The sequence below is a fragment of the Anolis carolinensis genome, chromosome 5 (assembly GCF_035594765.1).
Source record: "Anolis carolinensis isolate JA03-04 chromosome 5, rAnoCar3.1.pri, whole genome shotgun sequence".
Taxonomy (NCBI): domain Eukaryota; kingdom Metazoa; phylum Chordata; class Lepidosauria; order Squamata; family Dactyloidae; genus Anolis; species Anolis carolinensis.
Genome location: NC_085845.1, coordinates 33,278,219 through 33,304,232, shown reverse-complemented (window position 1 = coordinate 33,304,232; position 26,014 = coordinate 33,278,219). Strand labels below are relative to the sequence as shown.

At 41.1% G+C, this 26,014-nt stretch overlaps 2 protein-coding genes and 1 non-coding gene across 5 annotated transcripts in view; 1 reads left to right on the top strand and 2 right to left on the bottom strand.

The window, feature by feature from the left end:
• Positions 1 to 5,398, top strand: part of prss12 (serine protease 12) — a 72,791-nt gene extending 67,393 nt beyond the window's left edge. The window contains exon 13 of the mRNA XM_003221778.4: positions 3,337 to 5,398. Coding sequence (XP_003221826.1) covers positions 3,337 to 3,644 — 308 coding nt within the window. The 3' untranslated portion in view covers positions 3,645 to 5,398. The remainder of the gene's footprint in view (positions 1 to 3,336) is intronic.
• A 1,962-nt stretch (positions 5,399 to 7,360) lies between these two features.
• Positions 7,361 to 26,014, bottom strand: part of LOC100568181 (bifunctional heparan sulfate N-deacetylase/N-sulfotransferase 3) — a 109,839-nt gene continuing 91,185 nt past the window's right edge. For 2 of the 3 annotated variants that reach the window (XM_062983566.1, XM_062983568.1), the window contains exon 14: positions 16,113 to 25,492. In XM_062983566.1, the coding sequence (XP_062839636.1) occupies positions 25,373 to 25,492 (120 nt within the window). In that variant the 3' untranslated portion in view covers positions 16,113 to 25,372. Of the gene's footprint in view, positions 8,502 to 10,984; positions 16,056 to 16,112; positions 25,493 to 26,014 lie in introns of those variants that run through there. The other variant, XM_062983567.1, reaches the window with a different exon arrangement.
• On the bottom strand, positions 10,715 to 10,848 carry LOC134299829 (small nucleolar RNA SNORA24). Its single transcript, XR_010007068.1, has one exon. It is a non-coding gene; the product is annotated as a small nucleolar RNA SNORA24 (small nucleolar RNA).

Genomic DNA, 26,014 nt, shown 5'->3' with positions numbered 1-26,014 from the left:
TTCCAGAAGTGAATTTCCCTTCTGAGGGATAGATTTTTCTCACATCCTATTGTCTCACCTCCGTTTGCAACTATGAGTCTTTTGTAAGTGAGACATTTGTGACTCAGGGACTGCCTGTATTGACAATGTTCTGGATACAGCTCACTCTTACCAGAGAGATGGTCAACTTTCTTCTCCACTTCTCCTGAAAGTGCTTCTTAACATTTAAAATCAGTGCTCATTGGTTTTAATAAGCTGCTTGAAGGCATTTGTGCACGTGAAAGTGGTTTATGCAGATGTGTTTTCACAGCTGCTCTTCCTTCACATTCAAGATGATCCCAACCTTCAGCATAGGGGTTCAGGGGCCACAGTTTTGCAGAGCTAAAAAGATTGGACAGTTTTGTTCTGTGAACAGAATTCTACTAATAAAAGTCAAGATTCCAGCTCTTTTGGTCTTACAGGTTTTGTAATTTTTTTTCATTTCCTTTTTGTACCACTTTGTGTTACAACATATACAATGTCTCAGAAATGAATTTCTACAAAAAGAACAGTGTGAGCACTGCTTTCTAATGCTTTTAATTTAAGAGGTTCCACTTCATTTTCCCTATTTTTTTCCTTCACTAGTTGTTGCACCTTGCATTTGTTTTCTGTGATTTTACATGTTGCCACCCCCACTAGTTGCTTTCCAAAAGCTAGAGTGAAGCATACTACTATACTACAGTCTAATGGCAATAGAAAAAAATGTCTAGCATAGATAAAGACTGCCTTTCGGTTTCACCGCATGATGCTATTGCTGTCTTATTACTTCAGCTTAATAACTACCTAGGGCGGAGATGTTTTGTAGCATTCAAGCAAGTTACACACACACACACACACACACACTGGTAGGGGTTGTTATTCGGGTCATGATTTCACAGACTCAATCCTTTTTTCTTATTCTTTAATTAAAGTTGGCAAAAAGCTGGCCAATGTTTGATCTCTCCTTGAATTCATTAATGTATTTTTGTATGAACAGATGTTTCTTCAGTATGGAACAAAATGTAATACTGCACACACAATAGGTTACTGTAGCACTTCTGCTTAGCTTTGCATTTTAGATCAAAGCAAATACTTGGCAATTTCAAAATGTTTATGTGTCTGTTGTAGTTCAAACAAGTTCTTAACATGTCGTAAATTCAGTAGAATTGTTGAAAAATTCACTTTTTAAATGTTTATATTCAATTTAATTATTAACTTTGAACTTGTCTGGCAGGAGATTTGTGTATTGCTGAACATATCAGCCATAATAGAAAAGCATACTTGTTGACTTCAATGGAAGTGAAGTTTCTTAGTCAATGATATGTCATTGTTTCACAGATTGTTAATCTGTCCCATTTCACATTAATATGATGGTACTATAGTCTGTCTTTGGTTTGTAACTAGTTCTGTAATTGTGGAGCCTGCATGTGCATCAGGTTTTAACAGTGCCACTCTACTGAATTTCAAGGAATGAAACTTTATTGTTGAGGCTGAAAGTTTGACTTGCCCAAGGTCATCTATACTTGACAGTATTCGAACCCTGATCTCCAGTGTTACAGTCTCAAACCACTACACTATACTGGCTTATTTAGTAGACTACAAAATTAGGAATTTGTTCAGTGAATATCTGCAAAATAGCCACTACATATTCCTGTGATTTGAGCGTAAATATCTTGAATTGTACCTCCATCTTTGAAGATTAGAATTTCATGAACTGGTTTTTCTGAAATGGGTTGAGGCATACATAAAAGATGTATTATATCATCCAGTTATACTTTTTTCTCAACTTGACTTCCCAGGACTCCAGTTTTTCATCTATGTGAGACTGCAAATGAAGCTAGGAAATTCTATTCAAATGCATACCAATAACAGTCTCAAAACAATCTAGAATTTCACCCAACCTTTATTTTTCAGGCCCTTATGTGAAAAAAAGTTCTTGAATAAACTATTACTTTCAAAACTTTGAAAAGTAGCAGTATAATGACCTTTAGAAAATTAATTTTCTAAATGAATTGGCAGTGTTTGAACTGAGAAGGATGAACCTCACCTAAAGGTTTTATCTGTATGTGCCAGTAGCCCTAGGTAGCAGCACCAGTGGTGAGGAACACTAGTTACAGTGCAAGATCATCTGGAATGTCATTCCCACTCCTGCATTCTCTGTTCCTATATGATGTTAAAGTCCTTTTTATTTTATTTTCCTGATTCTCCAGCTACTTAAAACAAGTTGACATCAACAGGGGAATGTACTTGCACAGCCCTTTCCTATCTCAAATTGCTCCAATAGATAGTATTGGTTGGAAAGGTTGATATCTAAGGGCAAGCTAGCTTTCCTGTAAAATCAGACATTCACGTTCATCACTTAGCATTGTCCCTACTATTCACTATAGCAGATGCAGTATTGGAATGGCCTGTCTGAGCAGAACTAGTGGCATAAGTTGAAATTAGGAGAAAGATTACTTGTTTTTCACAAGAAATGCCAATTATGGTATACTAGTGAAATAAAAATGAACATTTAGTAATAGTGTGTGGCACTATTAGTCCAGAATTGATATAATAGTTTCAGGATACATGTACAATGAAGGATCATTTTATATACAGTAGTCTCACTTATCCAAGCTAAACGGGCCGGCAGAACCTTGGATAAGCAAATATCTTGGATCATAAGGAGGGATTAAGGAAAAGCCTATTAAACATCAAATTAGGTTATGATTTTACGAATTAAGCACCAAAACATGTTATACAACACATCTGACAGAAAAAAGTAGTTCAATACACAATAATGTTATGTTGTAATTACTGTATTTACAAATTTCGCACCAAAATATCACTATATATTGAAAACGTTGACTACAAAAATGCCTTGGATAATCCAGAACCTTAGATAAGCAAGTCTTGGATAAGTGAGACTCTACTGTATTAGGGAATCTTACAGTAGTACTGTATCACATACTTCCATCTGTGATATAGTACAGATGGAAGTATGTCAGAACTGGCAGTTCGTCATGTATTAGTGAATACTTATGCTATTTTATGGTAGCAGGGCTAAACTGCTAACAACATTCCAAATGTTTATTGGCTTCCTATCTCCATTTCCAAGATTCACAAACTGTCAGTGCCTGAACAGGAAAAGCTTACCCATGTACATTTCACCTCAACAGGTTTTGCTCATTATGTGGCTGCTGAATGCAGAACATCATACCATGTCAAAGATGGCCCCTTTATACTGTTATTAATGCATACTCTTGCTCTCTGAATAGCACCTATTGATGAAACTTCATGCATTTGGCTTTAATTTTGTCTCTTCAGTTATGTTAATGGTCAGTATTTTCCTCCCCTCAGGAAGAGCTTACTCCAGAACATTACAGCAAGCTGCTGTCCCCCTACTTCCTAAGAGAATTTGTGAAGAACGCTACCAGACAAAGTTCACAGGAAGGATGCTCTGTGCTGGAAATCTCCAGGAGCAGAAACGTGTGGACAGCTGCCAGGGAGACAGTGGTGGACCACTGATGTGTGAACGCTCGGGAGAAAGTTGGGCTGTGTACGGGGTGACCTCCTGGGGTTATGGCTGTGGAGTCAAAGATTCTCCAGGTGTCTACACCAAAGTATCCTCTTTTGTACCCTGGATAAGAAGCATAACCAAACTATGACCATCTTGCACCTACTGTTTTTAACAGTATTTTTCCTCTGTATGTTATTTCCAGATACTAAGGTTACTCATTTTTAAAGTTTTGAACTCTTGAACAAGTAACAGGAAAGGCTACCATACCAATGCCCCCCCCCCCCCCCCCCCGGAACAAGCAGCAAATTAAATAGCTGCACAAATCAGTTCAATGTGTCTGGATAATGATAGCCATAAAGAGGGTTTCACTAACCTTTTAACTGGTTTATCCAATGTTTTACCTATGCAGACAAATGAAACCCTATTAATTCTATTGCACTGTTGAGAGAAATTTTCAGAACAATGTATTCTGAAGTATGGTAATCATTTATCCTTTGAATGTGATAATTCCTTCTTCATATTTGATGTTCATAAGGGCAACAGGTGTTCACTGTATCTGTTTCATATAGTCTACCACACTCAACCTTTAATAATAATAGTTTAATTTCTCACCCAACTCTCCTCATGGCTTGAGGTGGGTTACAGCAGTCAAAACACACATCGCAAAATTTCTGTAAACACACATATTAAAATGTAGCTCTATAAAGGATACATATTAAAAATGGATTTCTATAGGACACGAGTTTAAATTTCATGCTTAAAACTGGCTATGTAGGTTTGCCAAAAGACAAGTCTTTTGATAGGTTTCAAATTTCAGCAGCTAATCAAATCATTGACACTTATCTGGGTAATTTCCTTGAAACCATAGAACAGGAAAATACGTATTATTTATGGATTGTACTTAGGCAATATTGTGATAGCTGTGTCAGAAGGAAGGCGAGGTTCTAGTTCTACATCATACTTTTCAAAGATAAATTAAAATTTAAATAGTCACTAGTAATGAGGTCTACTTTCTACTGAATAAATTTGTTTCATGAAGTTAGCCTGTGGATGCATGTATGTGATGCCGATACTGTTCTTAGCATTTCCTTATATATATGAATTTTGGTTGTTGCATTGGTTATCCAATACCTCAGAATCACTTGAACTGTATAAAATTGCTTTTGATGAGTTCCTTTTTGCAACAATAAATGTACTTGTGTTATGCCCAATTTTAGAAATATGAAAGTGACGCTACATTTCCTGCCCCTTTAAGCTTGCTTAGATCAGGTTTCAGAAGGTTTTACTTAATGTCTAATAGAATAGCCACCCAGATAAGGGGGCAGAGTTCTTCTTAAAGCTGGAATTATGAAAACTGTCTATCCAAGTCATACTGTATTGGGGAAGATAACAATTTAAATAAATAATGTAGTTGAGTATCCTTTAACTGGAACACCAAAATACCCATACCTCAAAACTGACCACATGGGTGCCAAGATATACCTCGCACAAAAACGTAACAAATATTATGTAAAACAATTGCAATTAGGTTTTGTTTAAGCTATAATGAAGCATGCAACACATTTTGCGTTTAGATGGGTTCTATCTCCAAAATATAGATCTATATGCAAGAATTCAAAAATCCAAAAACATCCAAAATATGGGAGACTCCTGGTACCATGCATTTCAGATATGGGATACTCAATTTGCATTTTAAAAGGTTTATAAACTCAAAATTCTGTTCCAGTTTCAACTGACTTCATTTGATGCAAGCCATACTTTACGATGAACGAGGATGTACTAGCATTCTGAAAAGTATACCCAGGAACCTCATCTTTCTGGTACATGTCTTGTTATGCTACTTCATTTTTGTCAGCAAAGCCATACAATGTAAACTTGTCCAGTAAAATGTTACTAACGGAATTTCTTTTCTGCCCTCATATTTAACCAGATCACTTTTAGCATTCAAATGTGTTGTTACTCACATCCAGATCTTTTCCATACTTCTTTAATAAACTTTTCACATGTTTTTAGAATTAAAAAAATCCAGGAACAAAAACCATGTTAAATAGTGTTATCTGCATGTGACTTGTGCTTACACAGTTCCTTTTGCACTGAAATCAGTTTAGATCTGGGACTCACACCATACCTAGACAATGTAGAACATGCTCCCGTTTGCTATTTTTTTAAGGAAGAAAAAAATATCACTAGATCTTGAATGTAATGGAAGTGTTTCCTTATTTCAGCACCAACACCACCCCCTTGTGGACAATGAATAAATTACCTGAAAATGCAGCCAATCCTTTTATTCATGACACAGGCAAAGGTCTAAGATTCCCACACCTTTAAATTCTAATAGCTGCACATTTTGTGATTACCTGAACTACTTTGCTGTTATTCTTCCCAGCTACCATACCCATTGGCCCTTTTTCTTGTTTCTATTTTGAAATTTAGCCTGCAAGCGCCTTTAAAAAATAACAATTGCTAGACATAACATTTGAGTACAAGTCCTAAATGTAAAACATTTCCAAATTAAAATTTAATATCAGAGACAAATAATGTCACTTGGGAACAATGTCACTAGGTTTCTATATCACTCAACAAATTAGTTTAACTGCTTTCAGGATTTTGTGCAAGGGATGCTTTATTTCAAACACTACACATGTGAAATAATGTCAAGTAAGCCATGTCAAATTGAACCAAAAACCTTCTAAAAACCACTCAATTAACTCAGGAATTACTTTTTCTATCACCTGCTTCCATTTACTTCAATTTGGTGGCCAAACTTACAGATGTGTTTTGGGAGTAGACTGTGAGGCAGTGGTGGCTGCTCTACCCTGTCTGTTCTGTTGTTCTCACATGGTTGCAGTCAAGATTAGAATTCCTTTCCCAACTCAAGCTTTATCACATTGTGCAGACACACCAATATATTGCAGGACTGAAAGTCTTGTTTCTCAAATCTGATCTCCCTTTGTTGTAACGCAGATGCCAAAAAAGGTTATACATTGATAATAAAAGGGGGCTGGTCAGGCATTAAAAACCTTTGTTAAAAAAATCTTCCTGTCAGATACTTTTAAAACTGAAATATGACTACAGTAGTCTCACTTATCCAAGACTCGTTTATCCAAAGTTCTAGATTATCCAATGCATTTTTGTAGTCAATGTTTTCAATATATCATATTTTGGTGCTAAATTCATAAATACAGTAATTACTACATAGCATTACTGCATATTGAACTACTTTTTCTGTCAAATTTGTTGTATAACATGATGTTTTGGTGCTTAATTTGTAAAATCATAACCTAATTTGATGTTTAATATGCCTTTCCTTAATCCCTCCTTATTATCCAACGTAGTTGCTTATTCAAGGTTCTGCTGGCCTGTTTAGCTTGGATAAGTGAGACTACTGTATTTGCAGTTCTATTTGTGTGGTGGAAGCATGTATTGTATACACGGTTCAGTGTTGAGCTATGACTCAGGAGACCAGGGTTTAAATTCCTGCTTAGTCATGAAACCAACTGAGTGACCTTGGGCACATCAATCGCTCAAGCCTCAGAGAAATGCAATGGCAACCTTTTCTGAACAAACTTTGCCAAGGAAATTCCTTGAAAGTGTTATTGTAAGTCATTTATGACTTCAAGGCAAATTCAATAAAAAGTAACCCTATGATTTGCATAGCATCTAACATTTCTAAACAATTTAAAACTGTAGTATATGGGCTTTACCATTCCTCATTCATTTGCATCAGATATCTGACAATTTAAAATTTTACAAGTACATTTTAACATCTAAATGTGCCCTTGTGCATAGCTTTAAGTATTACCCCATAAAGCTTCAAAAATAAATAACACACCACTCAAGTATTTAAAGCATACAACACATAAGTATTTCTCCATAGATATTTATATGAAAGACACAAAGCAAAATGTTAGACTCGAGCTGAACTGTTCACAAAAAAACCTTACAAGAATCTTATAAACTGTCCATGTGTTTCCAAAGCTACATCCAAGTACATACCATGAAGGAAATTCAGTTAGTGAAAACTACCCTAAGGAGTAATGTAAAGGTATCAAAATACTTGTTTCAAGAATTCAATTATTTTCTATTAGAGCTAATCGTAAAAGTTTTACTAAAATTCACATATCTCACATCGATGAACTTAGGACATGTACACTTTCAGAGGTAGGAAAAATTGTATGTACGAGGGTTGAATGAAAAGTAATGCTTCCACCTTTGTTAGTTGGGTTTGGATGGGAATATTTTAATAAATCAAACGTAGAAATAATCCTTAGAATGTGCTCTTTTAACTACCACTATATACTTTCCCACATAATCACCAGACAATTGGATACACTTTTGCCAACGATGAACAAGTTTTCTGAAGCAGTCATGGAAGAAGTCGACACTGTTTCCGCAACCAGTGTCTCACACTACCCATCGTGCACCGATCTTCCGATAGCCAAGCAAAGCAATAATGTGACGCACACGTTCTTGCGAAATGCCGATTATGCTTGAAATTTCTCTCTGAGTGATACAATGATCGTCCTGAATCAATCTTTCAACCCTTTCCTTGTGAAACTCGGTGGTTGCTGTCACGGGACGTCCAACTCTTTCTTTGTCACATAAGTCAGATGTTCCCACCTCAACATCTTTAAACTTACTCGCCCAACGACGCACAGTACTCACATCAACACAATCACCATAAACAGCTTGCATTCTTTGATGAATCTCCTTTGGGTTGACACCTTCTGCTGTCAAGAATTCAATGACTGCACGTTGCTTAAGTCGCATTGACCGAGCATCTGCGCAGGGTTCCATACTTCACACTTTAACAACACAACCATTCAATGCTAAGGCTTCCCGCCAAATGGAACTGTAGAGGAGAGTCTACTGAACAAGCCAGTACCTGTCGCATACCAGTACTGCCATCTGTTGAGGAGTTACGAAGGTGGAGGCATTACCTTTCATTCAACCCTAGTATTAAGAATCACCATTCTTCAAACTCAGCACTGCAAGCACATTTTCCCTGCAAAAAGAAAAATAGAACAAGTTTTAATCTCCACAATTTGTTTTCACGTGTGATTTAATCTCAATCTCCATAAATTAATAAAATGAAGATATGCCAATTAATATATTGATATATAAGTACTGGAAACAGGTTTCCAGATAAGCAAGCAGACCATGCTGTTATACATTGCTCTTTAGACTCGTACACTTGCTGGAATGCCAATCACAAAAAGATATTAAACACCTTGAATTTTAGATCTTTGTTAACAATACACTTGCCAAATCACTACTGAGAATTCGAAAGGGATTAAATGTCTGTCTGTGATCTAAAGGGGGGACAGAACATATGGGCAAGTTTCACATAAGCTATTAATGTTGCTCTCATGTCCAGGTTAAGTTTCTAAAGCAGTGGTTCTCAACCTGTGGGTCCCCAGGTGTTTTGGCCTACTACTCCCAGAAATCCCACCCAATTTACCAGCTGTTAGGATTTCTAGGAGTTGAAGGCAAACATCTGGGGACCTACAGGTTGTGAACCACTGCTCTAAAGGAAACTCTGGCAGATCTCACCAGAGGACAAAACAGTCTCTCTTCAGAACATCTCTTTTTGACAAGTGGTCCTGTTCGGGGTGATCAATTGCTAAAATCCATATCAAAATCTGAGTGAAACCAGATCTGGATGAGGTTACACTTCCCTGTGTTCACAGCTTCAAGCAATGCTCAGGAGTGCTTACTACCAGCTTCGGCTGATTGGCCAGCTGCACCCCTTTCTAGATTTGGAGGACTGAAGGTGGTAGTGCATGCACTAGTAACCTCAAGATTGGACTTTGGCAATGTGCTTTACATTGGGCTACCCTTGAACTAAGTTCAGAAACTCCAACTGGTTCAAAATAAAGCAGTCAGATTGGTTCTATCTAGGAGTGATATGAAACCTAAAGTCACTCCATTTGCTGCCAATTAAGTTTCTGAGCAATGTACAAGGCAATTGTTTTGAACTTTAAAGCACATGGTTTGGGTTCAGGTTACCTACAGGATCACCTTCTCCCACACAATCCTCCCTGCACTTTGGTGTTTTGGGGGCATCTTCTCCAACCAGCCAGAACCCAAATGGCAACCCCCACCCAGAGGATGTTTTTATCAGCCATCACGAAGCTGTGAAATGATCTGCTGGTAGAGTTCCAGCAGCTAAATTAGCTGCTGGAATATAAAGCCCCTTCCACACAGCTGAATAAAACCCCACATTTTCTGCTTTGAACTAGAATATATAGCAGTGTGGACTCAGATAACCCAGTTCAAAGCAAATATTGTGGGATTTTTTGCCTTGATATTCTGAGTTATATGGCTATGTGGAAGGGCACTAAGACACAAATGAAGAACTGCCTCTTACGACAGGCCTACCCAGACAGTCTTTAAAGAAACATGAATTTTAATGTGCATCCTTTGTTTAATCTGTTTTGTCTGTTTTAATATGCATTTCATAGTGATACATTTTAGTATGTAACTTTTATGGAGGTGCATTTTAGTGTGTGTTTGTAGGTTTGTTTGTTTTTTGCTGTTTATGCATTTTAATTTGTGCATGTTGATTTATACCAGGTGTGGGCAAACTTTGCCCCTCCAGGTGTTTTGGACTTCAAATTCCACAATTCCCAACAGCCTACTGCCGGTTAGGAATTGTGGGAATTGAAGTCCAAAACACCTGGAGGGACAAAGTTTGCCCATACCTTGTTTATACATATGTAAGTATTATATAATTATAATTGTCAAATTATAAGTATTTGACAATTTAAAACAGAATTATATTCAATCTCATCACTAGATAAAGATGTTGAACCTGAAAGTCCCTCATCTATGGTTCCTTTGAGTTTGGTTTGGAAAGCTTTTCAAACAGGGGCCACATTCAAAGAGAGCAGCCAAGTAGCAAATACCTAACCTCAGTTCCTGCATTTAAACGTGTGGTTATTCTGCCAAATAACATTATTTTTCCCTCACCCTCCAGTTCAGCAAAAAGAGGCCATGGTTCCATGCAAATGTGCAAGCGCTTAACTCCTTTCCAGGTTTTTAAATGAATGAGCGCACTTTGTCCTAAGACAGTGGTTCTCAACTTGTGGGTCCCCAGGTATTTTGGCCTACAACTCCCAGAAATTTCAGCCAGTTTGCCTGCTGTTAAGATTTCTGGGAGCTGAAAGCCAAAACATCCGGGGACCCATTGCTTGAGAACCACTGTCCTAAGGGGAGTTGTGCCTTGCCCAAGTCAGAGTCTCGCCCCAATTGAATGGATGGGAGCTATGCCAAAAAGCAAGGTTGAAGGTTTCTCTACCATGACTAGGAAGGGAAACTACCACACTGGCAGGTCCCATGGAAGCATGGTCTTCTGTGCGCCTTCTGCGCATGCGCCCGGAGTTCACTCCCCGCCCCGCGTGATGTAAGGCACAAACAAGGCCCAAACCGCCCCTCGGCGTCGGATGAATTCGCCCCATTTCCCACACGAGCGTAACGCTTCCTTACCTTCGGCTCCTTTTGTCCTGTGCCGTGTTTTACGAACAGGGCCCTTCCTTATCTAGTACTTTTACCCCACTCCCCCATAATTTCCTCCGGTCACGATTTCGCTTCATAAACTGAAATGGGCCTCAAGGCGCATGCGCCAAAGCCGCTTCTCCTCACTCTCATGAGGCCTCCTCCCTCCCTTCCTCCAAAAGAAAAATCCTCCCGTTAAAAGCAGGATTAGTACTATATTAGGCTGCACTACAACCTCTGACGAGGGACAACAGCAAAAACTTACAACAGAGCTGTATAGCGCTGCCTCTACAACCCCCCCCCCCCCCAGAAACTCCTACCAACTCTGGAAGCGCTTCTGAAAAGAAAGAAGGCCGCCCCGCACCAAGGCTTTTATACCAGAAGAAAGACCACGCCCCCTTCGCTGGGCTCGAGGAAGGTGGGGCCGCCCGCGCGCTGCGCATGCGCTCTAGGTCTCTCACTTCCTCTTGGAATTGGAAGGGGTGACAGCCACAGTGCTTTTAGTGCGTTGCTGTGAGTTTTCCGGGTTGTTTGGCCAAGTTCCAGAAGCATTCTCTCCTGACGTTTCGCCCACATCTATAGCAGGCATCCTCAGACGTTGTTAAGGTCTGTTGGAGACTAAGCAAGGGAGGTTTATATATCTGTGGAAAGTCCACGATGGGAGAAAGAACTATTGTCTGCCTGGGGCAAGTGTGAATGTTTCAATTAATCACCTTGATTAGCATTGAAAAGCCTTGCAGCTTCCTGCCTGGGGACCCGGAATCCTTTGTTTGGGAGATGTTAGCTGGCCCTGATTGTTTAAAGTCCCTTTCCTAAGTGTTACTCTTTATTTACTGTCCTGATTTTAGAGTTTTAAAAATATCGGTAGCCAGATTTTGTTCATTTTCGTGGTTTCCTCCTTTCTGTTGAAATTGTCTACATGCTTGTAGATTCCAGCGGCTTCTCTGTGTAGTCTGGCCTGGTGGTTGTGAGAGTAGTCCAGCATTTCTGTGTCCTCAAAAAATATGCTGTTTCCTGGTTGGTTCATCAAGTGCTCTGCTATGGCTGACTTCTCTGGTTGAGTTAGTCTGTTAGGAATTGTGGGAGTTGTAGTCCAAAACACCTGGAAGGCCAAAGTTTCTCCATGTCTGGTGTAGATGCACCCAATGAAATCTTTACTTTGATAATAATAATGTTTATTTATGTATTTATTTATTGTGTCAGAAGGGAACGAAGGATACAGGTTGTAATGTATTTGAAATTACAAAAACTTGGCATTCTACTAAATGTCCTTTGACCAGAAGCTGTCCACTTAGACTGCCCCTTTTGTTGCTGTAAGAAGGTCCTCCATTGTGCACGTGGCAGGGCTCAGACTGCATTGTAGTAAGTGGTCTTTGGTTTGCTCTTCTCCACACTCGCATGTCGTGGGCTCCACTTTGTGGCCACATTTCTTAAGGTTGGCTCTACATCTCGTGGTGCCAGAGTTCAGTCTGTTCATCCAGTGTCAGCCACTGATTGAAGTACAGGGTTTTAGCCTGCCACTTTTGGACTCTTGCTTGTTGGGATGTTCCTGAGAGTATCTCTGTAGATCTTACGGTAGAAAACTATTTCTTGATTTAAGGCATTGGTGTGCTGGCTGATGTCTGAACAGGGGACTTGCAACATTTTTATTATTAGAATGTTATTATAATTTTTATTATATCTTACATATAATAATTTTAATGCACAAAAATTCTTAGAATAGTGTACAAAAATTATCTTTAGGCGATGTGTGTATGGAACATAAATGATTTGTTTAGCCTTGGGTCCCATTTGCAAGGCTCCTTCTACACTGCCATTTAAAATCCAGATTATCTGCTTTGAACTGGATTATATGGCAGTGTAGACTCATAATTCAGTTCAAAGCAGATAATGTGGATTTTCTGCTTTAATAATCTGGATTATATGGCAGTGTGGATCCAGCCTCATAACGACTAACAATGTTAAAAAATAAAATATAATAAAAATGCACAATTTTAAACCAAGAACATATGAACATTAAAATGGAATTAAACATAGGAGTATTAAAAACAAATATGGAAACAATTAAAATAAATTAAATCTTTTTAAAAGCAAAAACACCAATCCCACTCTCTGTCTCAATCTTTAAGAGTGTTCTTCTTTAATAGTCCCCAATGCAAAAATTTGGTCAACTCCACCAGAAAGTGACCACAATCTTGCTGGAGGATAAAGAAACACTTATTTAGATATTTGTAGGCCCTCCATAACAAATCTGGTAGAAGTTGATCACAGAGTCGTGCTGGAGAACCTAGAGGTTTCTAGACAAGTGTTCTGTCAGATTTTTAAAAAAATCTTTGCATTCATAGTTGTTTTACTTTTGTGGGGAACTTGTGCCTCTAACCCTAGTGAACATGGAGGACAGTATATTTATAATTTGATAAATCCTTTCCAGTAGAAAGCTTGGGTCTGTATGTGGTAAAACAAGAAGTAGAGGACTGATATGAAACTCCATTGAATTGCAGCTTTACACATATATTCTTGACACTATTTCCATTTTAGGATGTTTTCTTCATAAAACATTGACTAACAAATGCTGCTTTGTAATATGTAAAGTAGCTTTTTTCAGAAAACGCAGGATCACAAACACTAATGCAGAAAACAGCCTGGCCACTGGGTGGTGCTTTGGCTTCACATATCCTATATCTATATCTAGTATCTAAATATCTATATCTAGGATTGGTGATAAAGCTTCAGTGAAGACACCTTTTCCCCATGAAAACTCTTTCAGGAACATAGTTCCCTTCTGAGGGTAGATTTCTCTCCATTTTCTGTTGTCTCACCTCTGTTCTTAACTATGTCATTTGTAAATCGGATGTTTGTAACTTGGCAACTGCCTGTAAATGCAGAATATTTACATTTTAAACCACGGGATAATGCTATTACTCCTGCACTTGAAAGCACCAACCAAATGATATCTGAGGCCCCTTCCACACAGCTAAATAAAATCCCACATTGTCTGCTTTGAACTGGAATGTATGGCAGTGTGGACTCAGATAGCCCAGTTCAAAGCAGAGACTGTGACATTTTCTGCCTTGATATTCTGGGTTATATGGCTGTGTGGAAGAGCCCTGAAAGAAAGACAACCCCTGTAAAGGATCACCCACAACCTTTTCAGCTAGAACATGCTGTCCCCAAATATAATCTCATTGAGCGTTATAAGCAAACCAAATGAACAAAACAAAAGGATACAATACCTTCACAAAGTTGTCATAATTATTGTTGCAACCTAAATGCAATTCAACATCTTTATCAAGGACTGGGATACTGGAATAGAGGATATGCTCATTAGAATTGCAGACACCAAATTAGGAAAGGTAGCCAAAACAATTTTAAGAGATTGAAGAGCTGAACTAATACTAAGGTCCCTTCTACACTGCCATATAAAATCCAGATTATATGCTTTGAACTGAACTATATGGCAGTGTAGACTTAAATAATCTGGATTATATGGCAGTGTAGATCCAGCCTAAATTACCAAATTTAGGCCCCTTCTACAATGTCCTTACATCCCAGGATCTGATCCCAGGTTATCTGCTTTGAACTGGATTATATTATATTATTTTTATTTACAGTATTTATATTCTGCCCTTTTCACCCAGAAGGGGCTCAGGGTGGATCACAGAACACATATACCGCAAACATTCAATTCTGATTATAATAATGGCAAGACAGAGACAATAGATAGAGATATATTAGACACTACTGCCATATAATCTGGGGCCCCTTCTACACTGCCATATAAAATCCAGATTATCTGTTTTGAACTGGATTATATTGCAGTGTAGACTCATATAATCAGTTCAAAGCAGATTAAGTCATCCAGTTCTGAGCACCACCATTCAAGACGGATATCGACAGCCTGCTAGAACATGTCCAGAGCAAAATGATAAAAGACCTGGAAGCCAAGCCTATGAGGAGTGAGGAAGCTAGGCATGTTCAGCTTGGAGAATGTTGAAAGGGGACACAATAGCTATCTTTAAGTATTTGAAATGCATTAATAAGGAGGGGGAAAGCTTTTTTTTTTTTTTTTTGCTGCTCTGGCATTGTCAAAGCTAGACTTTGAAGAAAGCAGACAGGAAAAAACCAACACATCTGAAATATGGCAATGGAGAACAGTTTCACTGAGGTTATGGTTTGCTAAAAAGACAAATGAATGGTTCCCATGCCTAAAGAAGAGGGAGCTGGTTTGTTTTCTGCTGCCCTGGAAACTCAGAGCAATGGGTTCCAATTAGGAGATTCCTCCTGAACATTTGGAAGAACTTCCTGACTGTATGGGCTGTTCAGCAGTGGAACTCCCTGTCCCGGAGAGTGCTGGAAGTTGTTTCGTTCCTTGGAAGCTTTTATACAGAGGCTGGATGGCCAACTGTCAGGGGAATTTTGTGCTTTTCCTGCCTGGCAGGGGGTTGGACTAGATGGCCCATGTGGTCTCTTCCAACTCTATTATTCTATGATTCTATAGAAACTTTATAAATTGAAGCCACAACTTGTTGGCAAGTAAGTGCAACAGTGGTGTACTGTCATCATAAAGTGAGCTTGATTCAATAGGTGTTACTGAGATGTTTCCAATAGTAGTCACCTATGCTTTCAATGCCAAGTTCTCACCTAAGATTCTCTGCATGCCTTTGCATGCAAACATTCTCTGTATCAAGAACTATGGGGCCATTCACATCTGCTACTGTTGAAACAAATTCTATTCAGGCAGCAGCAGGATGTAGGTACCTGTTTTAATAATGCAAGTGCTGGACTCTTTTTATTGTATCACATTTCACTATTTAATGTAATTGTCAGAAGTATCTCCCCTACTTTTTCTTTTTTGTAATAGTATGAATGTGGAGTTGTAGTGTACTTGAAGAAAATCCGGCACTGAAGTAAAAAACAAGTCTCAAGATAGTAAACACAAGCAGCCCAATAATGTTATCTGCTTGGAAACAGCAGACAGCTTTAAAAAAATAAAATAAAAACATCAGCCAGGCAGTTCTGTTTCTTGAGTATGTTGTATCTTGGTGTCAAGGTTCCATAAAGGCTGGAGAAATAGTAAAGAAATTTGTAAATTAGAATAAAGTCACTACCAAGTGCTGAGTACATTTTCTTATCAGAGTTTATTGTTGCACAACAGAAATCATGCCACTATCAGAATAATGTCTAGTTTTGTATTTTATTTTTTAAAAAATGGAGAAAAAACCTTTCCAGCAATTTTCATTCAATATGAATGAGAAGAATATTACATCTATAAACACAGAAATATCTATCTTACTCTTCCTGAGGAAGCTTCACATTTTTCAGCAATATCAAAGTATAATCTGTACAATATATTCTGAAGATTGCTTCCACTTCTTTTTCCTTATGTATAGGACTAGGCAAATAATGCAGTGGAACCGTGCTGTTTGCTTGGATTGAGTGACTGACATCCATTTTTGGTTTGTTTTTCTTTTTCTTTCCCATTAATACTTGCTACAAATAACCATACTCATTTCCTACTAGCACAACTGTTTCAGATAGGCAACTTTCAATGTCTCTTCCACAAGAAATACCTAGGTTAAATTAAATATCTAAAAATATATGCTGGGATTTGAGCTGCCATTTAAAGAAAGAAAATTTATTAAATGCCATTCTGAATTTTTGAATGTTTTTGCAGTGCAATGGAATACAAGCCTATTCAGAAACAATATGAGTTATTTCATGTCTGAACTGAATAAATAGCTAATTTTCAGGAAGACAGTAAATGGTTTTAAATACAGTGGACCCTCGGTATTTGCTGGCATTTGTCCATGACCAACATTGGTGTTTGCTCAAGCTCCTTATATGACATGGGGAAATCAAGGTTTATTTTTGGATTATTTTTAGTATTTCCAAGCTGTAGATAGTTGAATCTATGGATATAGAAGGGCAACTATAATGGAAAAAAATAGAAAATCAGAATAATGGCTATAGAATGTGTTTATAAGCCTAATACCTTCTAAAGTCTGAGCACATTCTAATAAAAACTGAGTCACTTCATATACTTTTAAGCATTTAAGATTGCACTGAAGAAAAAACCCAACCAAAATATCAACCAACATAGACAAAAGTAATAGTGTAAATTACTAAATCGGATTATTTAAGGCAGTGACTTAGGGCAGTGGTTCTCAACTTGTAGGTCCCCAGATGTTTTGGCCTTCAACTCCCAGAAATCCTAACAGCTGGTAAATTGGCTGGAATTTCTGGGAGTTGTAGGCCAAAAACATCTAGGGACCCACAGGTTGAGAACCACTGATTTAAGGTGATAAATCATAATCCTTCTTCTATTGATGACAGATAAATCTGATGTCAGTGGCATATTTTCCCATTACAGGCAACTGAAAACATCTAGAATATGTGTTTACTTATCCCAGGCAGTGACAAAAGATAGCCAAAGAAATGCATAGACATCACAAATATTGCAGTGGCATTATACTTTCACAGTCTGATGTATGCAACACTTGTATGGGTTTGGATTCTACTCTTTTAAATAATTTTACTTCACAAAAAACATAGGGCATGTTTGGTTCATTTGCATAGTTTTACAAGTTCTTCTATGCAAATAAAACAACCTAGTGAGTGGTGTTAATGCCTTGTTTCCTACAGCACCCAAAGCCCTGATGCTACAAACTTAAATGAAATACATAAGAGAAAATGATTAGGAAGAATCTTAACTTGGGTTGAATTTGCAGTGCTGGCCCTGAGCTAAATGCAGAGTCCCTGCTCCATTAATTGCTGGATAGACAGAGAATCAATTCAGGCGTGGAGCCTCCGGTGGCCTAGGGGATAAAAGCCTCATGACTTGAAGGTTGGGTTGCTGACCTGAAAGCTGCCAGGTTTGAATCCCACCTGGGGAGAGCGTGGATGAGCTCCCTCTTTCAGCTCCAGCTCCATGCGGGGACATGAGAGAAGCCTCCCACAAGCATGGTAAAACATCAAAAACATCCAGGCGTCCCCTGGGCAACGTCCTTGCAGACTGCCAATTCTCTCACTCCAGAAGCAACTCCGGTTGCTCCTGACACGAAAAAAAAAAAAATCAGGCACGTTGTGATGACCCATGGGCCTTGTAGTCCTGCTCAGGACATTGTAATTCCTGATGAAGATGAAAACTTGGGTTTTTTACCTTCCCAGTCTGAACTGGATTCCTCTCAGCCAGATCTTTCCCAGGCAGATCTGGGAACCTTGCACCTGCAAGAAAGTTGTCTCCCAGAAGTATGTCAAACAAGCCCAGAACCTACTTCTCCCGTGTTCTTGCGCCGGGAGTTTTGTAAACAACAGAGAAGTTTGGAATCAGCTTCGCGCAGGAGTGCAAGAATTGCAGCTAAGAATGTAGCCAATTAAGACTGCTTCTCGTGAGAATCTTTAAGGAGTTTAACATCTGGTCTCAGAGTTTAGCTTTCGTTTCTGATTCCCAGAGTACTGCTTCGGTGGGAAAGTTAGACTCTATTTAGGTGTTTTACCCGCGTAGTATCTTCGCGGAGTCAATTCGTCAGCCTACGGAGCGAGTTGTGTCTGGACAGCGCGCTCCGATTCAAGCCTCGCTCCTGCTCAAGCCTTGCCTTGCTATCCAGCCTTCGCCTTGCTTCCCAGCCTTTGTTTATCTACGGACTTTGCCTTGTTTCCCAGGATCAATCCTTGCCTTGTTCCACGGATTTTACCAAGTTATTCCACGGACCTTGTTCTTGTTCCTAGTTACCTTGTTCCACGTTTTAAGCCTTGTTTCAAGTATCAAGTTATTTCCTAGCCTTGCTCAAGTTTATGGACTAAAGGACCTTGTCATCTCCCCTCACTTTGCCTGGCAAAGTGAGTGTTTCGGTTATTGGATTACAACTTTGGACCTTAATATTTCTTATTGGACATTGCTTTTTTGGACTAATTCTGACCTTTCCTGAAAGGTCTAATTCTGGACTATTTTCTACACTTGTTTTTATTAACTTTATATATTCCTTCAATAAAGATATTAGATAGATTCTGGCCTCTGTGTATGGTTATTGGTGCCCTGCAGCCTGGGTCGTGACAGTTTGACTCCGCCACCCTAAGCACCAATTAACCTCGGCCAGAATGTCTACCGGAGTCGTACCTGGGCCGAGCGGCCAGCCGATTACCTACACCATCGACAAGGATGAGGTGGACCGAATCCGTGATAAGCTCAATGCACAGGATGGAGAAATAAAGGGTTTGAAGGAACGCGGAATTCGTCTTCCGGCCATGGCGTTGCCAACCAAGTTTACTGGAGAAGCTTCCAAGGTTCATGTTTTCCGTCGCCAATGTCAAGCTTATCTAGAGGCCCGTGCTGCCGAGTTTCCCCAAGAAGACATCAAAGTGGCGTGGGTTTACAGTCTTCTAGACGGGCCAGCGGCCAACTGGGCGACGGCACTGTTCGACCAAGCCTCTCCACACCTAAGATCAGCGCAACACTTCTTGGACCACCTCAAGGAGACTTGGGGAATCGAGGACAATTTGGAGGCAGCCGGTCACAAACTCCGTCGCCTTTTCCAAGGAGACAGACCTATGTCCCAGTATATAGCCGAGTTCCGAGTGCTGGCCCACAACACCGGCTGGAACGATGTAGCCCTCAGAGGACAATTCCGGGAGGGTCTCAACATTGAAATGCTGGAAGAAATCTCCAAGGTGGATCCTCCCCAGACCCTCGAGGCACTCATTGATCAATGTTTACGGGCTGAAGTCATGATTGCCAACAGGAAACAGTGGGTTCGAGGCCAGGGCAGTAGAGCCGGGGCAAAACCCCCCGCTCCCGCCAGCGTTCAGCCACGTCCAGTGTGGAGACCCCCACCGCCAACCCCATACCCCAGAGGAGGCGAGGAGGTGCCGATGCAGTTGGGCAATGTGCGTCCCAGACTAGATGCCGCCGAGAAGGCCCGTCGTCAACGCTTAAACCTCTGTTGGTACTGCGGGAACGGGGGCCACTTCGCCAGAGAGTGCCCAGCCAAAGGGAAGCCTGCCGCCCGTCTTGCGGCGGCGTCCTCCACGGAGACGAAGGCGTCTGAGCCGACTGGCACACAGCCGGCGGGGGAAGCCAACGACCGGGTGTAGAGAGGCTCGCCAACCCGGTCAAAAAATCCATTCAAGAGCCGCCAACCGGGGTCCTGTTCCTTCTCGTGGTCACATTATGGTCAGCAAAAAGGGGACCCGTCATGATCCACGCCATGATAGACTCTGGAGCTACCAACAATTTCATTGATAGAGAGTATGCCGACTCTCTGGGATTACAATATCATGATTTCAAGAATGCCCGTGTGGTGCAAGCCATAGACGGCCGCCCCCTCAAGACGGGCCCCGTAAGTCAGTGGTCGGAACCCACCAGGATGTGGATAAGGGAACACATGGAAGAGATTTCCTTCTTTGTTACCGAGGTTCCCCATTTCCCTGTGATTTTGGGAATCCCATGGCTGACTCTCCACGACCCTAACATCTCCTGGTTCAACAGAGAACTGCAGTTTGCTTCACAGTACTGCCAAAACCATTGCCTCGTAGCCAAGGTCTGCCATGCCACAGACACCGAGCCCATCATCACCTTGCCAAAGAAGTACTCCGAGTATTGGGATGTATTCAATGAGAAAGAAGCCGAAAAATTACCCCCACATAGACCTTATGACTGTGCCATTGACTTGGTGGAGGGGGCCCCGATCCCGCGAGGGCATCTCTACTCCCTGACTGAACCAGAGCAAGAAGCTCTCAGGGAATTCATAGAGACAAACCTTCGCAAGGGATTCATCAGACCCTCTCAATCCCCAGCCGCCTCCCCAGTGATGTTTGTGAAGAAGAAGTCAGGGGAACTACGCTTGGTGGTGGACTACAGAGCATTGAACAATATCACCAAGCGGAACAGCTATCCCCTGCCCTTAATCTCGGATCTACTGGATCGGCTTCGAGGAGCCAAGGTTTACACCAAGCTGGATCTTCGGGGGGCTTACAACTTAGTTCGCATCAGGGAAGGGGACGAGTGGAAGACCGCCTTCCAGACCAAATTCGGATTATTCGAGTCCCGAGTTATGAATTTCGGTTTATGCGGAGCTCCCGCAACGTTCCAGCATTTTGTCAATGACATTTTTCAGGACTATCTAGACAGGTTCTTGATAATCTACCTGGACGATTTTTTGGTGTTTTCTAGATCACAATCAGAACATGAGAACCACGTCAAAATGGTGCTACAACGATTGCGGGATCATGGACTATATGCCAAGCTGGAAAAATGCGCCTTTGATCTACAAGAGGTAGATTTCCTTGGTTACCGCATCTCGCCTCTAGGCCTTTCCATGGATCCAGCCAAGGTTTCAGCAGTATTGGAATGGCGGGCGCCAACTAACAAGAAAGAGGTACAGCGTTTCTTGGGGTTCGCGAACTATTACCGCAAGTTCATTCCAGATTTTGCCCGCTGGTCCGACCCCATCACTAGCTGCATCCGTGGAAAGCAGCCTTTCCGCTGGACTGATCAAGCAGAGAAAGGGTTCCAGCAACTAAAGAAACTATTCACCTCCCAGCCAATTCTACAGCACCCAAATCCTGGAACCCCTTTTGTTGTGCAAGCGGACGCCTCTGATGTGGCTATCGGGGCTGTACTCTTACAACCGGTGGGAGATCACCTCCATCCCTGTGCCTTTTACTCTCGTCAACTAACCACACCAGAGAGGAATTATACCATTTGGGAAAAAGAACTACTGGCCATAAAGGCAGCCTTTGAAACTTGGAGACATTGGCTAGAAGGGGCCAAATTTCCCATTGAAGTCCACACTGATCATCGTAATCTAGAACATCTAAGAACTGCCCGCAAACTAAATCAGAGGCAGCAACGCTGGGCTTTATTCTTCGAACGTTTCGACTTCCAGATTCACTATGTGACCCCAGCCCAGACCAAGCAAGCAGACGCCCTGTCACGTAAACCGGAATACGCTGCAGGACGCAAGGAGACCCTTGAATCCCAACTATTACAACCCGGGAACTTTGCCACGCTCACAGTGGGGAACACCAAATCCATTCCCATTGGTTCAGCTTCCTCTACTCCAGGACCCCTCTGTGCTCAAGAAATCAGGGCTAGTCAGCAAGCAGATGCCTGGGCGCAGGACCAACTTCGCCAAGGTTTGCACTTCCCCTTTTCGCTTAAGGATGGGCTGCTTTGCTATAGAAATCATGTTTATATCCCACCCGGACCGGGCAGGGAAAAAGCGCTTCGTCTGTGTCATGACTGCAAACCAGCAGGACACTTCGGACTATTTAAAACCATGCATCTGATCCTAAGGGATTTTTGGTGGCCCAAGATCCGCAAGGATGTGGAAAAATATGTCAACACCTGCCCAGTATGCCAGCGCTCCAAGATAAGAAGGGAGAAGCCCTCAGGGCTTCTACACCCCCTTCCTACCCCATCTCGCCCATGGGAAATAATTTCTGCGGATTTCATCACTGACCTACCACCTTCCTGTGGATTCACCACGATCTTAGTGGTGGTGGACCTTTTCACCAAGTTAGCCCATTTCATTCCCTGCGAAGGCCTCCCCACGGCCAAAGAGACTGCGGATCTATTCCTTCAACATGTTTTCAGACTACATGGATTGCCCAAGAGTTTAGTCACAGACCGTGGATCTCAATTCACCTCTCGTTTTTGGAAGGCACTACAAAAACTATTGGGCATAGACTCTCGCTTATCTTCAGCTCATCATCCCCAAACAGATGGGCAAACGGAGCGCACCAATGCCACTTTGGAGCAGTATCTTCGCTGTTATGTAAACTACCAACAGGACAATTGGGCTTCTCTGTTACCACTGTCTGAGTTTGCCTACAACAATGGAGTTCAAGCTTCTACAAAAGAAACGCCGTTCTTTGCAAACTACGGCTTCCATCCACGTTTCTTTCCCCCTGTCATTGAACCTACAGAAGTTCCCGCAGCAGAGGATTGGCTGCAGGAACTCACAGCGGTGCAACAACTTTTGCTCCAGCAACTGGACCAAGCCAAGGAGGACTATAAACGCCACGCTGACAAACACCGCCAGCCGGGCCCCGAAATCAAGGTAGGAGATCGGGTTTTTCTGTCCACTCGCTTTCTGCCCACCCACCGCCCTTGCCGGAAGTTAGATGCCCGTTTCATTGGCCCCTATCCAGTGGTGGCGCAATTAAACCCCGTGACTTTCAAACTCCAACTTCCGCGTTCAATGCGCATTCACCCAGTGTTTCACCGTTCCCTGCTCCTTCCGGCAGATGGTGTGCGTCCTGATACAGACCAACCGGCCCCCCCTCCTGTTTTGATGAATGGGGAGGAGGAGTTCGAGGTTGAGGACATTTTGGATTCTCGCTTTCACCGCCGCCGCCTACAATATCTCATTGACTGGGTGGGTTTTGGCCCTGAGGAACGCTCTTGGGAAGACGCCTCCACAGTCCATGCTCCTGATCTAACCCGTCGCTTTCATCAGACCTATCCCGCCAAGCCGCGACCTCGCGCTTCGGGGAGAGGGCCCCAGTTTGGGAGGGGCCTTGAGGAGGGGGATAGTGTGATGACCCATGGGCCTTGTAGTCCTGCTCAGGACATTGTAATTCCTGATGAAGATGAAAACTTGGGTTTTTTACCTTCCCAGTCTGAACTGGATTCCTCTCAGCCAGATCTTTCCCAGGCAGATCTGGGAACCTTGCACCTGCAAGAAAGTTGTCTCCCAGAAGTATGTCAAACAAGCCCAGAACCTACTTCTCCCGTGTTCTTGCGCCGGGAGTTTTGTAAACAACAGAGAAGTTTGGAATCAGCTTCGCGCAGGAGTGCAAGAATTGCAGCTAAGAATGTAGCCAATTAAGACTGCTTCTCGTGAGAATCTTTAAGGAGTTTAACATCTGGTCTCAGAGTTTAGCTTTCGTTTCTGATTCCCAGAGTACTGCTTCGGTGGGAAAGTTAGACTCTATTTAGGTGTTTTACCCGCGTAGTATCTTCGCGGAGTCAATTCGTCAGCCTACGGAGCGAGTTGTGTCTGGACAGCGCGCTCCGATTCAAGCCTCGCTCCTGCTCAAGCCTTGCCTTGCTATCCAGCCTTCGCCTTGCTTCCCAGCCTTTGTTTATCTACGGACTTTGCCTTGTTTCCCAGGATCAATCCTTGCCTTGTTCCACGGATTTTACCAAGTTATTCCACGGACCTTGTTCTTGTTCCTAGTTACCTTGTTCCACGTTTTAAGCCTTGTTTCAAGTATCAAGTTATTTCCTAGCCTTGCTCAAGTTTATGGACTAAAGGACCTTGTCATCTCCCCTCACTTTGCCTGGCAAAGTGAGTGTTTCGGTTATTGGATTACAACTTTGGACCTTAATATTTCTTATTGGACATTGCTTTTTTGGACTAATTCTGACCTTTCCTGAAAGGTCTAATTCTGGACTATTTTCTACACTTGTTTTTATTAACTTTATATATTCCTTCAATAAAGATATTAGATAGATTCTGGCCTCTGTGTATGGTTATTGGTGCCCTGCAGCCTGGGTCGTGACACACGTTTCTCTCCCAACAGCACTCTTTTCATGAAAATATAGGGTCCACAGTGTTACAGCTCTTCCTAGCTCTATAGATTGGGGCAAAAGGATTTAACCACACATGTCAATTGCATAAAGTAATTTTTTCCTGTAGATCCCTCCTGCTTATTTAACTAACAGTACCATTTCTCACCAATTGTGTATTCCTAAAAACTTGTACTTTCATTCCAAATCGTGAATTCTTTACAAAACTTGTTTCCATTTTAGAAATCAACTTGGAAAGAGGACACATCTGGCATTGGGTGCTACATCTTTCCTCACTTTAAAAAATAATATAAGACACATTGTAATCAAACAATTTGAAAACTAAGCAGGCAGACAGTGGGTTACAAAACTGACATGAGACACAATATTCTTCAACTGATATGAATATAATATATAAAACTGTAAATAATTGCACAATATTTTTGGACAGTTGTGTATCTTTGCTTTTGAAAACTGAAACCAGTTGTTATTGACACGTATGCACGACACTCCATAGGCACAATCATCTCAAATTCTTTTGTAGCAGCCCCAATGAAATGAGTGGTAACTATAGGGGTATTTCTGGACAGCTGTGAAGCTCCCATTTTAATATGTCTGGCACAGATGAACCTTCTGGTATATTGTACTCTATTAAAATCTTCGTAAACCCAGAAATTGTTCTGAAATCCATATCTCCCAGGATGCTTGTGTAGACTGTTTGCCAACCCATGTCACAAACCTCATTACTTTGTTCTCTTTTGAAGAGACATATTTCCCAACAGTCTTCTGCTGGCTCCTGGAGACTTTAGGTCTGATTATGTTTGAAGTGAAGGAGAGCTCTTATAGGAAGCTTCTTTCCCCCAGTGCTATCTCACTTTTTGCAGCTCCTGTCTCAGCCATGATGGCAGGGGTTGTCCTAATTTGTGGAGAAGCTTTGACAGTTCCACATTATGATCTCTGTAGTAGCTTGACAGGAAAACCCTGCACTGATGGGCACAAAAACTGACATGTTATTTGAGGAAGTACTATGGTGGCTTTATATTATTTTTATTTGGATCTGAATGGTATACTATACATTTTATTAAAATCACGTTTGGAAATAAATATTAGGACATGAATAACTAAAACATAGACATTTGTAACCTTCGAGATTTGTCACACTCAGCAAAGAGGATGGGGAACTACACACATTCATGCACTCAGACTACAAGCTCTCTTTTCTCTCTAGAAGCTGAAATTGTATAGAAGAAAAAGTCAGCTGACTCAATTCATTAAATAACCCATTTCAGTAATATTATCATTTTAGAAAGAGTCCCACCATGTAATCTTGCACATACTCTTTGGAATTCAGGAACAAAAAATGTACATTTGTATGCTCAAAGCAAATCTACAGCTAATGTACTTGAATTAATTGATTCATTCTAACAGAGGACAGTTTGACTGGCTGGGAGTTGGCTATTCAAAATTAACAAGTGAGACCTCATGCAAAGTATCTTGTAGCGCCTTTG